At 41.5% G+C, this 23,270-nt stretch overlaps 1 protein-coding gene across 1 annotated transcript in view; it reads right to left on the reverse strand.

Annotated features, from left to right (window-relative positions):
* The window catches only part of LIMCH1 (LIM and calponin homology domains 1), a 169,844-nt gene that overhangs the window by 40,258 nt on the left and 106,316 nt on the right, over positions 1 to 23,270 (reverse strand). The window contains exons 7-16 of the mRNA XM_032186133.1: positions 19,081 to 19,276; positions 14,464 to 14,713; positions 13,535 to 13,801; positions 8,490 to 8,780; positions 6,973 to 7,227; positions 5,345 to 5,674; positions 4,323 to 4,646; positions 3,533 to 3,766; positions 2,332 to 2,577; positions 1,401 to 1,436 (exon numbers count right to left, since the gene is read on the reverse strand). Coding sequence (XP_032042024.1) covers positions 1,401 to 1,436; positions 2,332 to 2,577; positions 3,533 to 3,766; positions 4,323 to 4,646; positions 5,345 to 5,674; positions 6,973 to 7,227; positions 8,490 to 8,780; positions 13,535 to 13,801; positions 14,464 to 14,713; positions 19,081 to 19,276 — 2,429 coding nt within the window. The remainder of the gene's footprint in view (positions 1 to 1,400; positions 1,437 to 2,331; positions 2,578 to 3,532; positions 3,767 to 4,322; positions 4,647 to 5,344; positions 5,675 to 6,972; positions 7,228 to 8,489; positions 8,781 to 13,534; positions 13,802 to 14,463; positions 14,714 to 19,080; positions 19,277 to 23,270) is intronic.

A 23,270-nucleotide genomic window follows, 5' to 3' on the forward strand; every position in this document is an offset into this window, starting at 1 on the left:
ATTTATTATTTTGCCTTTTAAAACAAAATTGGAATCGATGTGCAATAAACAATGTAATTTGTTCACATCCTTGCTACTCTCACATTATACAGCCAAACACATTGTGATGCCTCTTTGAAGGCATCTCCATGTACTTTCTAAAATGTTTGCATTTGATACAGACGTGCAAAACTGTGGGAAATGTGAACAGATCAATCATACAGGTAATGCTTTATGAAATGGCAGGAAAGACTCCACTGTGAAGTATAATATTGCTGTGTTGCTATGCGAGTTATACCTCATCTCTTGATTTCATTGAAAAGATTTCTACTTGAAAATGATCACATTTACTCTATGGGCAGAGGACACAGGCTGTGCACAGCATAAAGGAAATACATCTGCATAGTACAGGTCTTGTAAAGAATATTCAGTCCGTGATTCTAGCCTTTATCATTAGAGGAAAGGTTGAAAAATATATATGAGTCTCTGCATACACTTGTCATTAAAATGAAATAAGAAAACCCTCTCCGCCATTTCTACTTTGTGATTTAATCCAGGAGACAGAGAAGGTCATATGCATTTCTGTGAACAGAAGGATATTAAAGACACTATTATGTGGGTAGTCCCCAACTATTTCTTTGCTTCTAAATGACTGCGCTTTGTAAGTGAGAATAGCTAATACATTCACTGAGCTGTTTAAATGACATTGCATATTATTCTGAACTACAGTTCACATGCATCCACACACAATAAAAATGTTTAAATGCAATAAATGTCCCAGTCCTACTACTTTTGCAAAATGTAAAACATTGAGGTGAAGTGCTTAAAAATTAAGTTTAGTATATTATTAAATTACTCCCAACGTAGAAGGGATTCAAAAGAAAGATTTAAAAATACAATAAAGGAACAGCTAAAGATATATTTTCCTGATAATTATTCTGAAGATCACAATGAATTTTATTGTACTTTGCATTTTCCTTTTTCTTCCTGGTTGAGTTGTACAGGTCATACTTTGTATGACCTGTACAACTCAATCTACCATATCCCAGTACCCAGCCCAGATTCAACCCAGTTGTCCTTACCCATAACTGATTAGAGGCAATGGAAATTCAGAAGAAATACAAAAGAAAAGAAAAAAAAAATAAAGGAAGGAAAATAAGAAAAAAAAGAATAAGGCTTTAAGCAACAGCTGCATATTAGTGTTATGCTCAGTTTTTATGGGCTTTTATATATAAATTATTTTTAGCTGCAATGTAAGCCGTATTGCATTCAATTTTTCAGTGCTTTTCTGAAAAATTTATTTGCTGGAACACTGCAAAATAATAATGAGGCATCAACTGCATTTTAAATTAGTAGAAAGACTGGAAAGCATGCAGTGTAAGTTGTTTAAAACAGAATCTTGTGAACACAAGACAACTTACTCTGCGTCATCAGACACAGCAGTTCTGGGGCCGAATCTACAAGACCAAATACAAAATTAGAGTGTTGGTAAATACAGTAAATAGTAATTGCAACTGGACCCATCTGATTTGGGTAATGTTTCGTTGAACATCCAACCTCTACTACTAAAGCATACCAAAAGAGAACCAATCATGCTGTTCAGAGATAATGTATTCAATACACAAAACTTACCTAATCATCTGATGGTCAAACTGCCTAAGAAAACTGCCCATCCCTCCCTGACTAATGCCCCAGTTATAAAAATGTGCTATGGTATACCTAAACTGGGTTTAGAAATGAGTTAATGAAAATAGACAATATATTGACATTTACATTAAGTGGTTCACATGCAATAAATGGAGACAAAACTTAACAGTTACATTCCACAGTAGTGCTCAAGTCACCATTATAGTAGGGTAATATTTTTGTTTGTTTGTTTGGTTTTTGTGAAGCTGAAACAAAGGTACTGGTAATACATATGTCAGTGCATCATTCACCAAAGTGCCTGTCTTGTTTAGAGTCATGCAAATGACATGTTTGTATCTGGGATTTATCATGAAAGAAAATAAAATACAAAAGTTGACACTGCAGCATTTTCTAATCACAGAGAAGCAAGACACACATGTCTAGAGATGCCCAGCAGAGTCCAGTTGAACCTCTGCTACTCATAAGCAATTTTTTTTTTATTCACATAAACAATGCAATCAAATATTTGCTTTCATTAGCTGTAGAAAAGAAAACAATACATTATACAGATATTCTTTTTGTTTCTCAGAAGTGTGTACTGGCATACAATATTTTAGTTTGGACTGAAAACACACCAAGCAAAGCAAAATCTGAATTCTGAAGTGTGCACACAGTAGGAGAGCAAGGGGTGTACAAGCTGCGTGGTTCACACCATACAGAGCTCACATTTGCAGATGCTCATCCTTGGCTGACAATGTTTCATTTTTGTTTTCCTCAGGAACCTCCTGAAGCTTAGACATTTGATCAGGGTGGACTTCATTAAGGCTATGTTCACCCACTTGGGCAGTACAAATAGTATCGTCTTGTCCAGCAGGAGGGAGATCGCATCTTTCCTGCCCTTGCTGCTCTTGTTGAGGTAGCATTACAGGTTTTCCAGAGCTAGTACCGCAGACTTGAGGACATTTTTCAGGCCTGAGTGAGCCAAAGGCAGCAGTGCAAAGAAATGTATTAAGCAACATTTGAAAAATCACATATACATAATGAAAATAATAGCTGTAATTTAACAAAAAACTCACAAACCGAAATAGCTGACAAGCTAAATGAGATAGGTGCATAAAACTTAATTATAACAGAGTCAAATGCTTGTACTTCTATTTTTCCATGCCAGTAACATATATTTCCCTGGACACCCCAAAAGATTAAAGCTTTATGTACATATTCAATCTAAGGTCACTTCAACATCAAACCACTGTTCAATTCTACAGTAGGTGACAGCGTTTTTCTTCTCCCGGATAAGCTACACATCAATTTTTCATCTGCATATGCACAGGTGCACATGTACATGCTTCGCATGTACTTTGAAAAGGCTGAGGAGTGAGAACTTTCCAGTCTTGCTTGCATGTGGCTCAACCAGCCAATGCACAACTCTGTTCAGAGGTTTACACCTCCAACTTCCCTGCATAGCCCTGCTCATCTGAGCAAAGACACCAAAGCTTATGAGGGGGAGCTAGTTTCAGAGTCTTCTTTTCCTGTCTGGGGGTCACTGGCACTGGCTACGTTCTAGACAAGCATCTAATCTACCATATCCAGCACGACTTTCGTGCTGGAAATATTTTTAATGATTAGCTCATATTCAATCAGGAAACTCTTCAAATATAACACAATCTTGCTATGTCTATCTATTGTCACACACAATTAGAGCTTTGCATCTGCTAGATCTCTGGTCTGAGTTTTAGACAGCTCTACCAAAAGGGCCAGAAAACCTGTGCTGCCTATCAGAGCTGTTTGAGCAGGAAGAGTCAGCACAATTTAAGGACCAGTATGGAATAAACCTCTGCTGGGCCAACAGCAACTCTTCCAGATCAAGAGATCCAGACAAACAGTCCACAGGACTCACTAGAGGGAAAGAGAGAAGCAACTTCCTTACCTCACAGTTTTCTTTTCAAGTTCTCTAGCTGTGCCCTGCTTAGTCTGCTGCTTTGAAAATGGCATGGGAAGGAACTGTTTAACACTTGGCCCCGGCTGTTTGAGAAAAGCTCCAGTTCTTCTGGCCAACATGTCATCTCTTTGCGGGTCTGGAAATTTCACTTTGTTTTCTGTTCCACCACTCTGCTGATGAGGGATTTCAAGCTGTTCTTGGCTCTCTTCTCGTGTTACAGTGCTGCTCAGAGAGACAAGTGACACTGTTCCGTGATAATGCTCACTGGTACAGCCCCCAGGCCAGCAGCTGCTGAGGCAACGTGGGGTACTGGTACTCAAAACACAGCTGCAGCGTGATGGACAAGTAGGCATTTTTAGCTACAGCGCAGGGAATGAGAGCAAGAGGAAACTAAATCGAGTGCCACGCTTATGTAGGAGATATGTTAGAAGGTGGGGATTGATTAAAAATATATGCAAGGAATTGTTTGCTTAGAAGCTGGCATTAAAGTCTGGAGATTGCAAAAGAAATCCCCCCAAAAGATGAAAGACTGTTTTCATGCTGGACGGCAATTAACAATTGAAGTACTTAAATATTATGAAAGAAAACAGACTGTTTTATGTTCATAGGATACATTCTTGTAAGTAATTTCATAAAACAGAGCACATGCCATGATGAATGAGTAAAACACATCTTTAAAGGCTGCGCGAAGAATGGAATAACATTGCTGACTGATCTCAGCTCACACCACACACAAACCAGGCATGGAGCTCAGAGGGATCTGCTTCTGTTCTCTGACCTTTCTGCTTCCCGTGGAGTCTTCAAATCCTTCTCACGAGCTACTGCCTCCCCTGGCCGCTGCTGCAGCAGGTGAGGAGTTACTGGCAGGGGAGGACAATACATATGAACGGGGCTCGTGGTACGCCTCTGAAAGGTCCCCAACCTCCTAACCAACATATCATCTCTCTCAATGTCTGGCAAATGCTCATCGCATTCTTCCTCGGCACTTTCTTGCTGTTTGTTTGAACTGCACAGGGCTTGCTTCTCAGAGCCGATGGAAGTGGCAGGGGCGGGTGACAGCGTTCTCCTGCGACATTCATCTGTACCTGACTGCGCTGCCTCACTGGCAAAGAGGTGGTGAGGAGGGGTGAGACAGACAAAACATTCCCAGGTCAAATGAGGCATAAGAGAAGCCCTTCAGCTCAGTTTGCAGACGTTTTATAAACACACAAACTTAACTGAATGAATTGCTTGCTAAATGCACTCATCAAAAACTCTTGCTACAGCCACAGACTAAGCAATTAAAGAAAAGCCAAATAAACGTAAGCTCTATTAATATGTTAACTTCCCAGAGCTGCAATTCTCTTCCAGATGAACACCAGAAACACAGAGCTCCTTGGTTTCAGCATTACATCTTCAAAAAGCAAGTAAATCCATTAGGACTGAAGAAAACATGTTTTGAACACCACTAAGGCCAGAAAGCTGAATGCCAAATCCCTAATGTATTGAAAGCAGACGGAGAAAAGCTGCGGGAGTTCAAGAAGCAGAGGGCTTTAAAGATAGCTCAGGTTCTGAGATACCAGTGGTTTCACTGATAGCCAGAAATGTTGAGGTAAGCTGTCAGAAAGCATACGCACAGCGTTGTTTTGCACAAGCCTAAACACATTAAGGGACTGTGGAAGCGTCAGATGACTTCTGAGCAAGGCTGTGCGTGTCAACAGCTCTGAGGTGTGTGCCACAGTCCACCCCCATGCAGAGCGGCCTCTTGCGAGACCAGGGCTCGCTTCCAGCTCAGCGGTGCTTCCTACACCACACCAGTACCTGGGCTTGCTCTGTGGCTTGGATGCTGCATCGAAATGGAGCCTGCCAGTGGCTGAAGGAGAGCTTTCAACACCAGAGGGGATCTCCACGCTGTCTTTGCTGCTTGCCTCTTCTGCTTCACCCCTGCGGGAAGCTCTGCCAATGCTGAGCCTGTCCCATTTCTGTTGATCGATCTCAGTTACTGGCCCAAAATGCACGAACTTCTGCTTGGGGCCACCAGCCTTTTTGTTTGCTCTGGCTTTGCGGACAGCAAAATCGTCATGGGCTGCTGCTTTCACTGTGACTTCAGCTGGTGGAAGAGTGTCACTGGGACATTTGAGATCTTCTTCACTAGTCAGAATGAGGAATAAAAGAGTCCCCCCCCAGATGAGACCCCAGAATAAAGCAAATTAAATGCTTCTAAGTTTAAAAAGGGGCTTTATTTTAAAATGCAAGGACACAGGTACAGAGAGGTAGGGCACACTGTGGCCTGACAAATAAAATCCAAAGATACCAAGGACCAAAGATACTGTTTACCTGCTAGGAAAACATCTATGAAAGTCCTTCCTTAGGGGAAGGACCATAGCATAAAAATAGTTCCAGAATTAATACTTTACCCTAAAAAAAGCCATGGTTCCCTGATGCAGACCCAGGCCATGTGCTACATGGGACCGTGCAGCACCAGTACACCCCACTTGTAGTGTGGGGTGCCGGTGGCATGAGAGCACCAGGAAAGGCAACTCACTTACCCTCCAAAGGGGGCACTGAATCTTGATTTGAAGGTTGCCTTTAATAATTCACCTCCAAAGTAACGGGGAAACTATAATATTTTTGAGACGAGAGAGTGATTGATTCTCGGTGGTTTGTATTAGAGCTGAAATTCCACACAGTAACCACATTGTTTGGAGAGCGCCTGAACAGATGGCGACCTCTAATTGGAAAATGGCATGCGCCTAAACAGGAAAGCCAGGAGTTGTTACCCTTTCCTATTGGAGTCACAAATCACCTGCCTTCATTAGAGTTCATCTCCACAGGGAAATAGCCTAGAATAACGGCTTTATACCAGCTCCCTTTGTGGAGGGTTAGTTTACAACACAAGCATCTCTACACCATACAATGAGGCTCCTGCAACTTCTGCTTTAGTGAAAGATAGCGCTGGTATATTTACTCGGCACAGTAAAATACCATGCAGATATATTAGCTCAGGTCTCAAAAGCAGTAGAGGCACATTAATGCAAGGAGATGCTGATCCTCATAAAGCCCCCAGAATATAATGCCCCAAGTCCTGCAGATAGCTCAGTTAGCAGCACTACATGGACCTTTCTGCTGGTCAGCCTCCAGCAGCTTCACAGCAGATTGATCCACAAGACAAAAGGAACCTTCCTGGGATGACAGCAAAAGCATCCAAAGGCAGAGCTACTACGAAACTGCATTTTTCTTCACAATGGACACACTTCCATTTCACGATAGACAGCATCCCTACATAGATTTTTGGACTCCTCCTGAAAATCTAAGTAGGTAAAGACTTGCTGTCATCAAGGCATTCTGCAAGGTTAAAAACACAAGCAGACACAAATGAATTGTGACAAAATAAACATGCTTCTTAGGGTGCCCATCCTGTCCACAGGAAGCACAGGATGACACTATACCTGGGCTCCCCTGACAGTTTCAATCTTTTCCAGGTCTCCAAATCTGCTTTTGTTATAGATGCATTCACAAAAAACGTATCTTCTTGAGGCTGAGGAAGGACACTCTGAGATTTCCGTTTAGCCAAATCGTCTCTCTCAGTATCAGGTACTTTCACTTCTTCCTCCTCCTCTGACTTACTCTTCTCAGTTTTCAGAAGTGTGTTCTCCTTGTGTGTCACTAGTTGCCTCGCTGCTGCCACGTGCACCTGGCTTCCTCTAATTTAACACACATTCCGTTTCAGGAAGAGAAGACATTTCGAGGGAGCAATGATAAATCAGTGTCATTAGAAGAGGTTCAGAGCACAAGAAGATAAAACTGAATTTATAAGCAGATTATTTTACATTAATTTTAGGAAGTAAACATGAGAAGTTCTGACATAAAGTGATTCCACCTACAGTATCCCGCTCATGCAGTATTGAGACCACTTCATTGTATGACTTCTGTTCCTACCATGAGCAACAAAAGCCTTGGAGTTATTCCTATATCAAGCATTTCTGCAATAAGCCTTCCCTTAAATAGTTACAAATATCTCATTTCCATAATATTAGTGAAGTGAATTCAAGTTTTGCTCACAAACATACTACAGAGTTTCTTTGATCTTAGAGTCATGTCAATAGCATTAGAATATTAAAATTTGGTTATGTGTTCTTCAGATGCTGTGCCAGACTACTCATTACAAAATGTTAATGTAATCAAATTAGCAGCAACCAAAAGGCAAGTTATGCATTACTGAAAAGAGCTACTAGATATTCAAAGAAAATTTCTCAATGTATCAGTAATTACATTCAAGATCCCATGTAACGTGTATGTAGTGGTTTTATCTAGGATCACTTCTCTTTGCACAAATAAATTTAAAAAAAGTTGTTTCCTGAAAATGGTGCATTCCTAGCAGATACCTATATTCAGCAGTTTCCTAAAGGTCTGTATCACTGAGTTGAAGAAAGATTTTTTAGGCCAAAATGTTGTAAGCCGTACTCCATTTCTAAAAACAATACTATGTAAGAAACATTAGCTTTATGTGCAACAATTCAGTGCAGTATAGCAAGCACAGGTATTCAGAGCATTAACCAATGACTTAGATCTGAGTCCATGATTTATGCAGGGTATTAAAAGGGTATTAGATGAAAAAATTTTATCCAAACACATGCTTCTAAAACGTTCAGCAAAAGAGGGAACTGATGTGCAAACATATCTTCAAAGTTTATTTTCCGTTACTCACACTCATGAGCTGCCTCTACTTGGACAAAGAAATTGTCTGGTTGTTGTTATTTTACACTGTCAATTTAAGCTCACGGTCCTGATACTCTAACAAAAACTTCCAGTAATTAATCTAGATTATTTTTTTTTTGTTCACTTTATGATAAAACATTTGCATTACTTTACCCAGAAAATTTTTTGTACTCCAGACAACTTTAGCCCTACAAAGCAACATGAAATTAAGCATTGTAATAGAAAAAGAAAGACCATGAATGCACACCTTGCATGTTCCTGCTTTTCCACCTGCAATGGCTTTTTACTGTCTTCCAGTTTACCTTTATCTTTATTTGTGTAGGGTCCAATTATAAAGGAGTTAAATGGAACTATGTGTTTGGGCTGATTCATTCTGGCTCTCCGGGTAGCAAAGTCATCCTTCTCTAAATCAGGCACTCTACTCGCTGCTTCATCTTCTGAACCAGAATCCTTCCTTTGGTAACGTGTCATGAAGGGGTTCTCCTTGCGAAGGATGATGTCTGGGGTGCTTCCATTGTCTTCACATGCTTGCATTTTACTGATACAGAGCAAAAGTAAAGAGAGCTCTTGATGCATGAGGGGAGGGAGAGTGGAGCAGCAACACACACCTCCAGGTCATAAACCAAGCGGAGTTAATCAAATACGTTCCAGGCTACTGTTAGATTTGGCAATGACTTGTTATTAAAAAAAAAAAAAAGGAATCATACAAGTAACAGATCTGCAAGGACTTCACATGGAAATCAATAATGTTGGATCTTTACTTATTTTAGTGACAGCTAGAAGAAAAAGGAAGAATTTGTTTACCATACTATGTGAATGTAGCACTGTACATGGCAGTGTGAAACTTCTTCAACACTTCAAAGAAAGAAAGATTTGATGCAAATACCTGATCCCTGGCCAATGCTGAATCCTGAAATACCAGCTAATATCTGGTACACGTTCATCTTAATGGCTCTGCTTTTTTTTTTTTTTTTTTTTTTTTTTTTTTCTGAGAGAGAGAGGGAAACCTGAGTAATCACTGAGGCTGCATGCCCTAATATTCTTAACTGGTGTTTTTTTTTTTTTTTTTTTTTTTTTTTTTCCATGCACATTTGTGCTCGATTCTTTCCCCCAGAACCCCAGAATAAGCTCTCTGTGCTGATGCTGACATACAATAGGGTGTTGAGTCTGCTAGAGATAGTAGCGTGCTGGCACACAGTGCTATCTGCCTTGGTCACAAATGACAGCAACACCAACACAACCTTGGTGCCCCTGAAGATTACAATTGATAAAGACCCTTGACAGCTGGTGCCAAGAAAGACTAAGCTTATTTAACTTGCAACAGTCAATATTCTTAAGTAAACTGAAGAGACAGATGGCAAGAGTTAGGCCAATCTCACGTTTGAAAACCAAATTGTATTCAATGATATTTTGGAAGTTGGATATTGAATATTAGAATGTTCTGTGTAGCACTTTTGTAGGCTGCAAATATCTAACTTTTCCTCTTTCTTACAGCACACTGTGCTATACAAAGGAATAAAAAGGTATCACGTCAGATTAAACAAACTGACATGAAGAAAGCAAATCTAAACAGCTTACAGGTTGTTGTCAAGTCTCTCCTCTATTTTAGAAAACAGTACAGTTATAATTAACTGTGTTTCTAAACAGTATAAACTCCTACACACTCCTTGTACACACCACTTCTTTCATGGCTTCAGCTGCCCTTTCAAAGTATTGCTAAACAAGCTTTAGAGAAAATATACTGATCTAAAGCAGCTGAACTCTTCCTAAAGTTTTAGGCACAAGAGAACAGGTACCTAGAAGTCATATGCACTGGGACCTGTTCTGCCAAATAAGCCAGGGAATATGATTAACTTGATTCATTTTTAACCAGACCTTACTACAGGTACCATTACTCTTTTCTGAAAACTAATAATCTGGAAATAATTTTCAGAACTCTGGCCATAAAGAGGACGTGTAAAATCACGTAGTACTCCATTAAATCATGTTTATATTTACTTCTTCAATGAAGATCCGTAATTTTTTGTCTGGTAAGGTTGGGGGTATTGTTTTGTACTTTCAGTTTCTAAGAATTATGTATAAGCAAGTGATTATTCAGTAAAAACTAATGATTTTTCCAGTCTCATGTCTATCAATGCTACTGAGCATCAAACACACTATTTCTGAGATGGGTGTTTTCAGCTACAAAGAAATAGGGCCTTAAAATATTCAAAAGAACAACTATGAGTCACTGTGATGAATAACTGAAGAACTTAGGGCTTTTAGTATGTAACTAGACTTCCACAAATGTTTCTAGGTTAAGAATATTTTCCATTCATTTCCATTCTGTTTTTACTGGAGTCAGAGATAAGCTGTGATGTTTTGGGGTCTCCTGAATTCACTGTGTGACAGTTTTAGAAGTGCCTTTTAAGGTCAATTTACCACAGAGATAGCAAAAAGTGTAGATGTGAAGCTTGCACTGCATATTTGCCAATCGCTCCTGTACACCCAGCCCCAGCCCTTGCAGAAACACCATACACATCCATGCTGCTACAGTAGGTGCTGCCTTGCAGAGAATCAGACCCTGGGTGTTTGTGCTGAATGAAGTAGGGTCTCGTACAGGCTTGTGGATCTGTCTGTTGCGTTTCAGAACAATGAGAGGGTTTTGCATGCTTCTGCACCATCAAGATAAGAGTCCACATCCCTTTCACAGAGAATGTGCCAAGAATTCTTGGTTTGCTCACATTTCTCTTACCCTCCCTTTCTGCATCATCTATTAGAACAGACATAATTCTTCTCCTCTTTTTAGGGAGTCTCTATGAATCTGATGCGTATCTCTCAAATACAATAGTGTAAACAAGAGACAGATGCATACAACAAGCAAGCATGAAGGACCATACGTCAATAAAACACCGTGTTATAAAGAGACAATATACTCCTTTGGGAAGGGTGAATGCTTTTTGGCATGCAGTCGTACAGCAGCTAGTTCAGTGGAGTCCTTTCCGAGAACATGCTACAGCAATGGAGATAAGCACTTAGATTCCAAACAAAAAATGCATTTGCATACAAGTTCAAATCCTTCCTGTGCCAGACCCAGAAATGTCCCCACTGAGTTTCAGCTTTAGGAACAATTAGATGCCTTGTAGAACTCAAAGTCACAGTGGGTGTCATCCAGAGGTCAAAATGTCGAGAGGAAAATGCCTGTAAACAACTCAGAGCGAGTGGAAAACAACTGAGAACCTCAGGTGAAAGGAGAGAGGCTGACAGTGTAGGAAAAAGTTCAAAGAGGAGGGGCAAAAGGAAAAAGAAAAAAAAAAGATCAGAATACAGAACCAAGTGGGACTGAGAATTGTTCAACGCCACTAGTGCGCAGAAATATGAATTTGATTTCAAGGAAAAAAGAGAAAATTGAGAGGTTCGAAGTCCAGGGAATGAGAATGAGACGTTAAGAAAGATGATCAAATGCTCTACTGTATCCTGAAGCATCGACACCAAATTCTTCCCTTCTCCTCACTCGCTATACTTCCACAAACACAGAACCTTCCTTACAGACCCATGTCCCCGATACACCTTCTGCTGTGTCTTCCTATGATTCCCAGGAGCAGGCTGCTACTACACTACAGTGAAGCTTGGGATACAAAGCTCAGTTCTTTGACCCTCAGCTTGGGCAGAAAACCAGCAGCTTCCTCCAGCTGCCACATTCCAGGAGTTGTGTCTGCTGAGAGCAAGGAGGGACCATGGCTGGTTATATCCACTCCCTTCTCCCCTTCAGCCCTGTCAGGACAACAGATTGTCCAAGGAAAGAGGAGACCCAATTTCATGCTAAAGAGCCAAACACTTGCCCAGATGTGCTTCACTCCTGAAGAACAAGTAAGTGGGTCAAACACAGGGTTGGAAAAGGGGCTCTAGGATAATACCTTCCAAATGCAAATGCAGGCAGTGCCATTAGTTGTTTGCTGCACTGCTAAACACAAGCTATTACTATGTATCACCATGAATACCAGCCTTGGACTCAGAACACAATTATGCTCATATCCTACTGGTTTATGGGTTCCTGATCAATGAGCACACTAGCTGAACCTGAAGGACTAATTTCTGACTGACAGTCCTTCTTTATTAGGGCTTTGTAAAGTGGTACTCCACGACCACATGCAAACACTGGTTCTTGACAGCTTCTGAGTGACCTAGGAAAAGGACATACGATGTGTAAAGAGTGTGACTTTTATTTGCACATGATATATGTGCACATGGCTGTAGACCAGCTTAATTTATGTGTAAGCAAGCTGTATAACATAAGAGCTGTACTTTCAGCTTCTACCACCCTCCAAACCCAGTCCATAGACCCGCATCTGCTAAATTACCCACTGTCAAGATTTCACCCCATGATTTACCAAATTCACATCTCAAGAAGCTGCCTTAGTCAGAATAGAAATGCGGTGAGTATTTTCCTCAATAATCCAAAGGAAAATGTTTTAGATGGAAGGACATTTGGACACTTACCCTTTAGCCAAATCATTTTGATCATCTATAAGAGCCTAGTCTGCAGGCACAGTGGTTAAAAATCTCTCTCATGCGGATGGCCCGCAAAGCAAATATTTCATGAGGACTTGGTATCTGATCACGGAAAGGCATGGCAGTGAGCCTACGCATCAGTCAGCTTGTTAGTTAAAGAACAGGAAATAACCAAATTGAACCATATCCAAAAATAAGTAACACAGGTAATAAGTGAAAAACTACTGATACTCCATGCCAAAGTCAGTCAAATGGTGATTGCAGAACTATGCCTCCACATTTGAACTGGTACATGTGTTAACAAGCACTTTATACTTTTATAGTTCCTGCCTTTAAAAATAAATGCATCATTTATTAACACGGCTAAAAACATTAACCACATAAAAACTGTGAGTCAGTAAACTAAAACACCCCATCGCCAACAAGTATATATCTGAAACTTTTGCCTTAAGAAGGCATTTTTAATACACATTTCTATGTATTTTTTATTAAAATGCAAGAAAGCATTAAGTGGGAAGTGACGTGTAGTTTGTGTAGTAGTTTCCTTGGAGTTTGTTGTATGCTGTAACACAATACAATTGCTCAACACAAATTCAGTTAGCATCATACAGCTCTCCAATGCACAACTGCCACTTCACAAGCTTTTTCATACCACGACCTTCACTAAAAGGCTAGCCATTGTGAGTGCTTAGCAGGCTGGATTTTTGTTAGAAGTGAAGTCACAGTGGATTGAGGAAGCCCACACTTCAGCCAATCCTAAAAATATGAAGCGTGCACAATTTTTCACACTCTTGGGCTAACCTGCCATAGCGCTGGGCTGCTGACATGACCTTAATGCCAGCTTGTTCCAGTCTTCGTAACTTTCTGATCTCTTCTGCATCTTCCCCCTCAGGTGCTGATGTTTCTTTTGCACTACATGAAAGAGACTGTTCTATGGAGTTTCCTTCTCTTTGACTGAAACCTACTTGATGTTTAATAGGGCTTTCCTCAGGAGCCACAGAGCCCATTTTCTCCTTTTCACACAGTTCTGACGTTTCATTCTGTTCTTCTTCTATGGTTTCAGGTTTGCTATTGAATTATACAAGGTGGTTTAATGTATGTTGTGCCTGATACATAAATACTTATTTATTATAAGCAAATTTTGTTGATATCAAGATGTCAAAGGATATTCTGATGGATGGCGCAGGAAGATAGTTATGCTTTTTAACGGAAGTTGCTCTGAGGCCAAATCAGAAGTGAAATATCTGTTGACAAAACCAGCACCCAGAAACACATATAGCCACAGTTACATAAACCATACTAATACATAACATACATATAAATTAATTTAAAATGCAGGAAAAAACATTACCTATTTTGATTAAATACAACAAATGTTGCTTTTAAGTATCATCTGTCAGTGAGTAATTGTCTTGAGAACTGAGAGAGGTCATCCAGAGCAATGTTGTCCAGCCTTGGGTTGAGTCATCCACCATGGTGGTTATAGTAACCAACATTGTGTCAAACACAAGCAATACAATGCATTGTATGGTAAACAATAATGATATAAAGACAATGAGTTTCTCGTTGCTTTTCTACCATCTTCACTAATTGCTACAATTGATCAGTACCACCTCAGCAAGCGATTTATTACAGCAGAAGGTGCTCCATACATCTCATGAAAAGAACAATAATCAGCTGTTTATAGCATGGTCAGTGAGGAAGGGAAAAGTTAGACAGGCCAGTCTTACCTGAAAGGTCTGTCTCCTAGTGGTGAAGTCGCGGTGCTCCAGCTCTTCCGATACTCTTCTCGCTCAGCTTTCTTTTTCCGAAGGGGAGCAGGTACATAGAAAGTCTGATTACTCTTGTTCGGGAGGTACTGGTTAAAAGGCACAGCTGATTTAGGTTCACCGTGTGAGGTCCGCCTTGCCAACATATCATCTTTTTTCACATCTGGCATCTTTCTGTGTGGCAGGTCAGTTTCTGAGTCACTTCCTCTCCCTAGTGAGGAAGGAGAAAAAAGTCCTTCTTTTCATTTCCATCCAGGTTTTTTAAAATTATAAATCAGAGAAGACGCCACCAAAAAAAAAAAAAATTAGAATGTGAGTATCAAGAAATGAACTCATTTTTACCTGTATTTATATTTAAAAATCAGACACGATGTAGTAGCTGTAGTATCTACACAGACAGTAAACAGTTTTTCTATCAATCCTTATTTTGTACCCCTGACAAACTTCAGCCACAGCTCATGATACAGGATGTTCTGACAAACTCGGGGTCAGATTAAGCCAGATTTGTCACTCACAGAGAACAGCTAGAGAAACTTATTTGGCTAACTGACTCCTAGTTGTATGTTTGGGTATGTTTGACCTGGTTCACACTGCTGAACCTACACTTACACTTCCGTATCACAAGCTCAGTAAAAAAGGGCTTCATACTGCATTTTTATCAGAACAGCATGAATATGCATGTTTCTGGAGACACGTATTAACTGTACTTCGAATGCACACAGCATCAGCTTTGGTCATAACCTAAGAATATAAATTCCTATATATCATCAGCTGCTATAAACTGTGAGACTCAGATGGACTGTCTTCAGTCTCTTCAGCTGCCTGGTCAGTTTGTCTCCAGTTCAGTGCAAACAGACAAGGAAACTTCATCCTCAGATGGGAAGGGGCAATCTGCAGCATTTATGGGTTAGATCGGTGCTGCAAAGACTGAAGAATACTTGTTGACAAAGATATCCAGTGAGAGAGGAAAATCAAGAAGTTGCAGAGAATAAGATGGGAGATGAACAGAGCTGAGCAGCCACTTTGTTTTGTACAAATGAACTAAGCCTCCTGATATTTACAACCCATTTAAAAATCACATTCACAAAAGCTTAGCAAAGACTATTCCAGATTGAATATACAGTTGAAAATAAGACTCCCAAATGGTGGGACAATTACATGAAAGGGCATTTGCAGTGGAACTGCCCTCACAGCCATTTGGGAATACACTTCACAGACATTCACTGGATTCCCTGCACCATCATGAGCCTTTTTAAGTAATTCACAAAGAAGCCATATAAATAGTTCTCTCTCATCATCACAGGCCCTGGTTTGATGAGTGCAATACTCAACCAATTCTTCGATCAGCATTCAAAACTTCTCCCAGCTTTGGAGTGTTGTCTCTCCAGCAGTTGGCCTCTTTGCAACACTTGCATATGCAATAGTTGTTCTCCCTCCCTGGGGCGAGGGGGAAGCCACCCAGGTTGTGTCCTCTTGCTAATTCACTCTGCTAATAAATTACTAGCTAATTCGCTGAGCTACCTCATGAAAAACTGAAAACAATGAAGTCATAAAAAATCACAAGTAGCTTTGTATAATTCAAAGTAGGGGGGAGGAAAAGAGGTCCAAATATGTTAGGAATGTTTTTTTGCAAAGAGCTTTTGAAGCAGATTGCATGATTCAATGTTTGCACGGAGAGAGATGAAGAGGGAAAGGGAACAGTAAGACAAGACAAGACATAATGGAAATGAGTGAGACAAAATTCACAATGTACTTTTTGCCAGTAATGTTTAGCTTGGACAATTTTGGTAAAGACCATATGAAAACTAACAATGTGATTGGTAACCTCAGTCTGTAGCTCAACAGAAAGTGAAGATACAACCAAAAAATCAAGTGTCTGAGGACAGCAGAGGTTTGAAGAGCTGTAATACCATTAAACTAAGCAGGGCCAGCTTAAAAGAAAGTGAAAAGATCCCTTCATGTTATTTGCTATCCTATTTGCTCTTGACTTTGTTCTGGTGTTTATTTTTGTACTGCATGAAAACTAGTCTTGAACAAGCAGACAGAAATGCTGGAGCAGATAACCACAGCGGCAGCAGAACTGTAACAGATTCCTCTCCCTCATTACTTATGTGCCTACAAGCACATCCAAGCTGAGTACTTCAAAGAAAAACAGCTTATTTAATTATTCATATTTTACTCATAAAATTATTTTCAGCTCAAATTTGAAAAAAAAAAAATCACTTGAATCACTTGAGGCCAGAGCACTGAATGGAAGATGCAGCTGTGTTCTACATTTATAATATTAATTTTGTTCTTCTGCATTTCCAAGTAGAAGAAGAAACAGCCAGTTTCCACAACCCCTAACAAGCAGTTATATACTACAGACTTGTACACAACAGAGTGTCAAGGGGCCTACATGAGTTCATAAAAGGCACCACACACAACTGCCAGCCAAGCAGAGGATTTATGCATTCCCAAATACGTTCATTTGTGGCTCTATGCAGGTCAGACTGTAGTTCTACTGCTTTAAATGAACTGTTCTGCTCCATCACTGCTTTTGTTTGCTTTGTGCCAAGTGACAGGGCCCAGGTAGGACACCAGAGCAGTCCCTGAACAGAGATAGGGACTGCAGGTGGCTTAGTGAAGCTCATATCACTTAATGCTTCTAACTAAACTTGTCATCACTTTACGATCACTTACATGACCTCCATCCATTATTTTTTTTTCTAGGAGTACAAGGAATCATAATTTTATTCCGTATCACATTCTTGGGTTTTTAAAGATGCTATCTGAGCTGAGAGAGAAGCAAAGCAAGCAAAACCTTTTCCTCCATCCAGCTTTGCATAGATAGTATTTCTATCAACAAGTACATGCAGCTGAGTGAAACACCAGCCTCTTGGGGCCACAGAAATAGGTCAGGCAGGGAAGAGGTGAGCCAAGCTACACCTCAGCTGCAACTCTTGGAGGAGTGAGCTGTGAAGTTAAGGCAGCAGCAAGCAGGGAAAATGGGACATATTAGAAAGGATTTGCAAGACAAGTCATACATATGCGAACTACATCTGCGTGCACCCCCAGTCTGGATACGGTTAAAAATCAATTTTTAAGAACAAGCTCTCCATGCTTGCATCTTATTTTGTGCTTGTCGTGGACTCAAGAATGTGACAAGATAGTATGTCTTAGCTGTGGCAAACAAGCAACCACAAAACCTTACTAAAATCTGCTAATGCAGCAGAAGCTGATGGGAAGCAGCTACAGACTGGTGTAAGTGACTGCCCAGCAAACAGGCAGGGACCTCGGACACTTCTTCAAGCAGCCAGGACAGGGCAACACATCTCAATTAGGCCACATGAGATACGCGTATTTGCCTTTTGTCTCATTGTAAAAGGCAGAAAAATGCTTTGTAACATGGAGACTATCTTCAGTTCAGTGTCTTAGGGGGCATAAGGCTGTTCCAAGGAATCAGCCCCAGCACATGGTTCTGGATGGTTGACCAGAATCAGTCCCAGTAAGACATGCCACTCTAAACAGCCAGGCAGCAGCACAGCAGAGGTTAACTCTACTCTACCCTCAGCTCCTTTACAATTCATCTGTGATACCAGCTCTCCCTGCCAGCTTTCCAGTTTTAAGGAGTTCCCCATCACCTCAGGAAATCTCTCAGGCGTCCGGTTATGATTAGCACCAGTTTCCTTCGCACTGCCAAAAGCAGTACGAACATCTGGTTCCTACCAAAAAGTCTTTCTGCCCTTCCTTTTTTATTAAATAAATAACATTACTAAGGAGAAGTGATTCATGTGTGGAATATAACTTCATGATGAAGTTCAACTGACTCATTCGTGTATCGTGAATGTAACCAAGCGGACGGAGCCTGAATCAAGTGTCCTTTTGTTCTGACCTGGAATCCTGCTCAAGACAGGTAACCTAAATGCGTGCTCTACACCTGCCCCTTGGCAAATCCTTCCTCATGCAGCATGCTGTGTTTACAAGCCTCAGAAAGCCTCTGAAAGAAAGACAAGGAAGGCAGAAAAGCAGATCCCCTTCTGTAAGCCAAGAACTGCGTGTCCTGACTCAAAGGTGTACAAAGATGGACATGGCTCTGAATGTGGGAGCTAGTCTGTTGCCCAATTTCCTAAATACCACAAAAACAAACATGGTACTTGGTGACATGTTTTATATCAGACCTGAAAATTCTGACAAGTATCAGATATTTCCATGTCATTTATCTGGCTAGGGTTTATCTAGGCAGCATTCTGTTCACTTCAATATTTCCCCTGTTCCTACGCTTTTATTTCTTGCTCCAGCCTAGTTCAAAAGTTAAAATGAGTCTGCACAACATCCTCTTACACCGTAACCCAGAAAAGCACTATCCCAATAATAAAATTACACTGCAATGATGTAACTCATTTTCCAATGCTACGCTAGCCTAACTGAGACAGACTTCAAGTAAGCTGTTGGCAAAGTCATCTAAACCTCAGGGAGCACAAATCAGCATTCACAGAGCAGCTCTCCCGCTGGATTAGTGATTCAGAGGCTGCGTCCAGCTTCTGAATGGCACATTTGCTCCAGCAACACGTATGCCTCCCTGCGACCAGCACTTACCATCACTGCTTCCTCTGAGCACTACATCTGGAGACGGTGTCTGCTGCGAGCGGGAGCCAAAGGAGTCCAGGCTGTCGAAGGAATCATCTCTGCCGTGGCGCGGTGGGGAGAGGGAATCGCTGCGCTCGGAGTCCCAGCAGTCTATATAACCGCTGTCACGAATGCTGCGCTTTGGACTCTCAATATCCTCTGTTTCCTACATGGGAGTACAGCAGGTAGCTCTTCATAAAGAAGCCACTGACATACCAATGAGATTCATTACACATCAGGTAACAAAGCATCTTGCAGAGTGCTAAAAATCTCTTTCCCCCAAAAAAGGATTTCCTTGCTTTCTGCCCCTTCTCCCCTTCAAAATGAAAGTGCGAGCTTGCAATAAAACCCCATTTTATGCTGACCAAGAGCGAGGCATGTTATTAGATTAGCACGATGAACTGAGAAAAAGTTGCAACAACCGAGTTAATAAAGTGATCAAAACCGAGAGAAACCTGAAACTTGACTTGTCGTCCACAGTCCATAGCACCGACAAAAGCACTAGCATTTTAACATCATGCCTGCATCAGGTTTAAGTCTGCTGCCTTCCAAAGGATTCCCCCCGCCCCTTGCCTATCTATTGTATCTGGCTGGGACACCAGCAGACAGCATTTGTTGTTGCTGCTTCAGCTCGGCAAAATAATGAAGCAGTGTGCCCCAGCCTCCCTCTACCTTGAAGAGAAATTCCTGTTATGAAAGAGGGATGTCTTTCTGAAGCAATCAGCAATGAAAAATATGCAAAACGCTTTTCCTGATGCCTCAGAAGAATTCAGTTGTGCTCTTTACTCTTTGCCAGCTCCTGGCTCTGGGGGATATGAAAGCACTTGTAGCTGACCCACATGTTCAGAGCAGGGAGAACAATGGTTGTCTTTGACAGCCCTGTGATTATAAATTCTTTCCAGTGCAAGCAGCACATACTAAAACACTGAAACTCCAGCAGAGGAAAAGGTCAATAGAAGCCATCCTCACCCTTGCATTATAATAAATCCCTTGTTTTAGAGAGTGTCTTAACATTAATTACAATAGCACAGGCGGAGAAAAACAAAAATAACTACTTTCATTCAAAGATAAACCTGTTTTTTTTCTCCCCCGACAGTAAGTAAAGTCAGAAGTGTGGGTGCCATTATCAGACTGACATTTTGCTACCCGAAGAGACTGGAATGTGTTTTTTTCCCCTCTCCTTCCAGCAGCACTTGAATATTAATTCCTAATTAAGAAGCACCCCCTGGTTACCGCTAGCCGGAGCACAATGGCTACGTTCAGCTCGGCTCCCTCTGTCCCTGATGGCTGAGGTTTTACCCGTGACCGTGCTGCCAATGACGAGGTCCGTCCCCAACATCCCCGTGTGCCCTGGCAGGCCACCTCCGCAACAAAGCACGTTTGCTGGAGAAGCGACTGCGGGAGGAGAGCACTGCAACAAAAGCCTTCACGGAGGAAGGCAGGGAGGCTCGAAGCGAGACGGAGACGTCAGACCCAACGTCCTGCAAACTTCTCAGGGAGAAGGCTTAATTAGTGCCACGCACTGCTATGCTGCCAAAACACCACGCTAAGGACAGCAGGAAAGGTTCCCTAAGGCCAAGCTGAACTGTGGTAATGTCGGTGAGCAGGCTCCCTGCAAACTGAAGTGTTTCTAAAAACAAAATGTATCTATCAAAGTAGTAATCGAATCCTACACCATTTCCCTCCCCATCCTGCTTAGTGCATGAGCTACAATACTGACAGAAATGCCAGGGAACAAAGCTCTGTCTCCTTGCAATCTGCATGAGTTACACAGATCCAAGAACAAAAATAAAATCCTATCAAAGCCCTGTTTGTGGCACGATCCAAAATCCTTTTAAAATCCAAATTCCCTAAATCCCCTCATCTCTTCACACCAACCAGCTATTCCCGATCCTCAGGCACACTTCCATTTTCCTAAATTACCGTTATGTGAGTGACACAGAAATGCTCAGCGGCTACAGGACTTAAAACTCAGGCAAGAAAAAGCCCCATCCTGTGTTTGCTATCTTCCAGAGTTTGAAAACAGTCCAATTGTGAACTAATGAGTTCTGCAGACCCTCCTTTCAAAGGCCTGTTTATGCTAATTCTGTGTGCGGCTCACCAGGAATTAGGAGGCAGGCACCAGGATGGTGGCCGAGACTTCTGCAAACATGCTCTTTACGGCCTTCCCCTTGGCAAACCACCCTCCCCACCAAACACCGCCTGCCAGATGGGTACTTGTCCTGCTCTGCACAAACGCCATCTCCCAAATGTTATCAGTGGGAAAAAAGAAGGTGGTTATCTGCAGGCCCGACAGCGCACAACCAGCCTTTCACATTAGCTAATTCAAAACATGGCACGTCGCTGTGTGGTAGCAAAAGCAGGACTGCCAAATGTCAGATGCGTTTCTGCAGGAACTTCCCCCCGTTAAATATAATCAAAAAGCCATGGATGTTTTGTCATTGGGAACTTCCAGTTGGAAAGCAAAGAGGAACGTGTATCCAAATGGTTAATAAAATTAAAAACAGAGTAGCAGGAATAAAATTAGAAATGAATAGCCCTTTCAGTATGAGAAGTAGAAAAAGATGAAGCCAAGACAACTTACATCTGAGCTCTTTTGATTTGCTTATTAAAAAAGAAGGGCAGGGAGGATTTATAGCAGAAGAACTAAAACAGGCTGAATTTATGGTAGATTTAATTATTAAATTCTGTGGAAAAAAACGCCAGTAGAGAATGTGATAAAGTGTCTTTTCATCACTCAAGCTCAGCTATAAAGAACATCAGAGCGTTACACAGCATGATTAACATGTTCTATTTTACGACCAAATCCTCTTCAAATTCAGTAACAGAGAAGGCCACAAGAGCCAAAGTGGAATACCACAGGGGCACAGAGTAGAGAGGTGAGCTTGAAATGAGACGCCAGTGGCCCTCGTATCAGCACCACCTGAGCAGACTTTTCAGGACTTCGAAGAGCTCTGTTTTTACATTAAAGGAGTATGTAGCTTCCAGCTTTTATGGGATCTCTGCTCCGCTCCCCGTTCCAACATCTGCAACAAATCAAGCCCCAGACTCTTCCTTTTGTCTTCAACCTGCAGCACTCGGCTCTGCCGGCCAGGCGCTCCGCTGTCAGCTCTGCGGAGAACCCTGCCTTGTGGGGCCAGCCTTCTTCGTCCCACAAAAGGGCTCAAGGAGACCTCCAAAAGTGTCTAATGGATAATTAGGTGCATAGATATGACCTGAAGAAAAAGGAGCCTGATGCTGTGAGATAAAAAATTAAAAAAGAAACTATGATGCCATAGCACTAACATTATAAAAACTTGCACTTCTGCCGTAGCTCCACTGCCCACCTTTGTTTCACCTTTCAGGTTTCAGACTTTGGAGGGGCAACTGCTCCTTCTTGCACCTTCTATTTGGAAACAACTCAAGTATAAACTTAATTTCTTTATTGCTTAGTCTCAGCGATATCACTCACATGGCAAAGTCCCGAGTGATCAGTGCAGGCCTTGTCAAATGAAGAACAAAATAAATCTCTACAGAGAAGCAGGAAGTTCCCTTCTCTCCCTATTTCCTTTTTTTTTTTTTTTTTTTTTTTTTTTTTCCCCACAGAAACTGGGCTCACAAACAGTGATTTTATCAGTCTAATTAGGGTTCTCTTGTCACACTAGGATGTAGAAACTGCTATCAGTCAGCCAAATATTTCTTCCTGTCTAGTGGCAGCTCATTGCTGGCCCTCTGAGACCCCTGAGTGAAGAGCTGCAGCTGGTGCAGATAGATGTAGAAGCACACAGCTTGTGGACAGTAATGAGCGAAGAGGTTTTGTCCCCAGACCTACTGCCCATGGTGATTCAGCAGGTACATGAGATGGGGAAGGAGTGGCAGGCATGAAGCGGTTTGGGAGCTGCAGAACGTATCTCACATCATTTCACAAGCTGTTTGTCCAAGACACACAATACTGGGTGCTTCCATCTTCTTACGTGCCCACTCCTTGCTGCTGTCACCCCCAGTAAATGAATGCTTAGATACCAACGCTAACCACTACTGAGGTTAAGAGTCCCAGGTTGCAACCATGCTCCACCACTCAACCACAAATCCCCAGACCACTCTACAGCAATGACAACTTTTCCTTTCCAACAGAGTTCAGCTTTTCAGAAACCACTATGCCCTTTGTAAAACATCATCTC

This window comes from Aythya fuligula, chromosome 4 (assembly GCF_009819795.1).
Source record: "Aythya fuligula isolate bAytFul2 chromosome 4, bAytFul2.pri, whole genome shotgun sequence".
In the NCBI taxonomy this organism is placed as follows: domain Eukaryota; kingdom Metazoa; phylum Chordata; class Aves; order Anseriformes; family Anatidae; genus Aythya; species Aythya fuligula.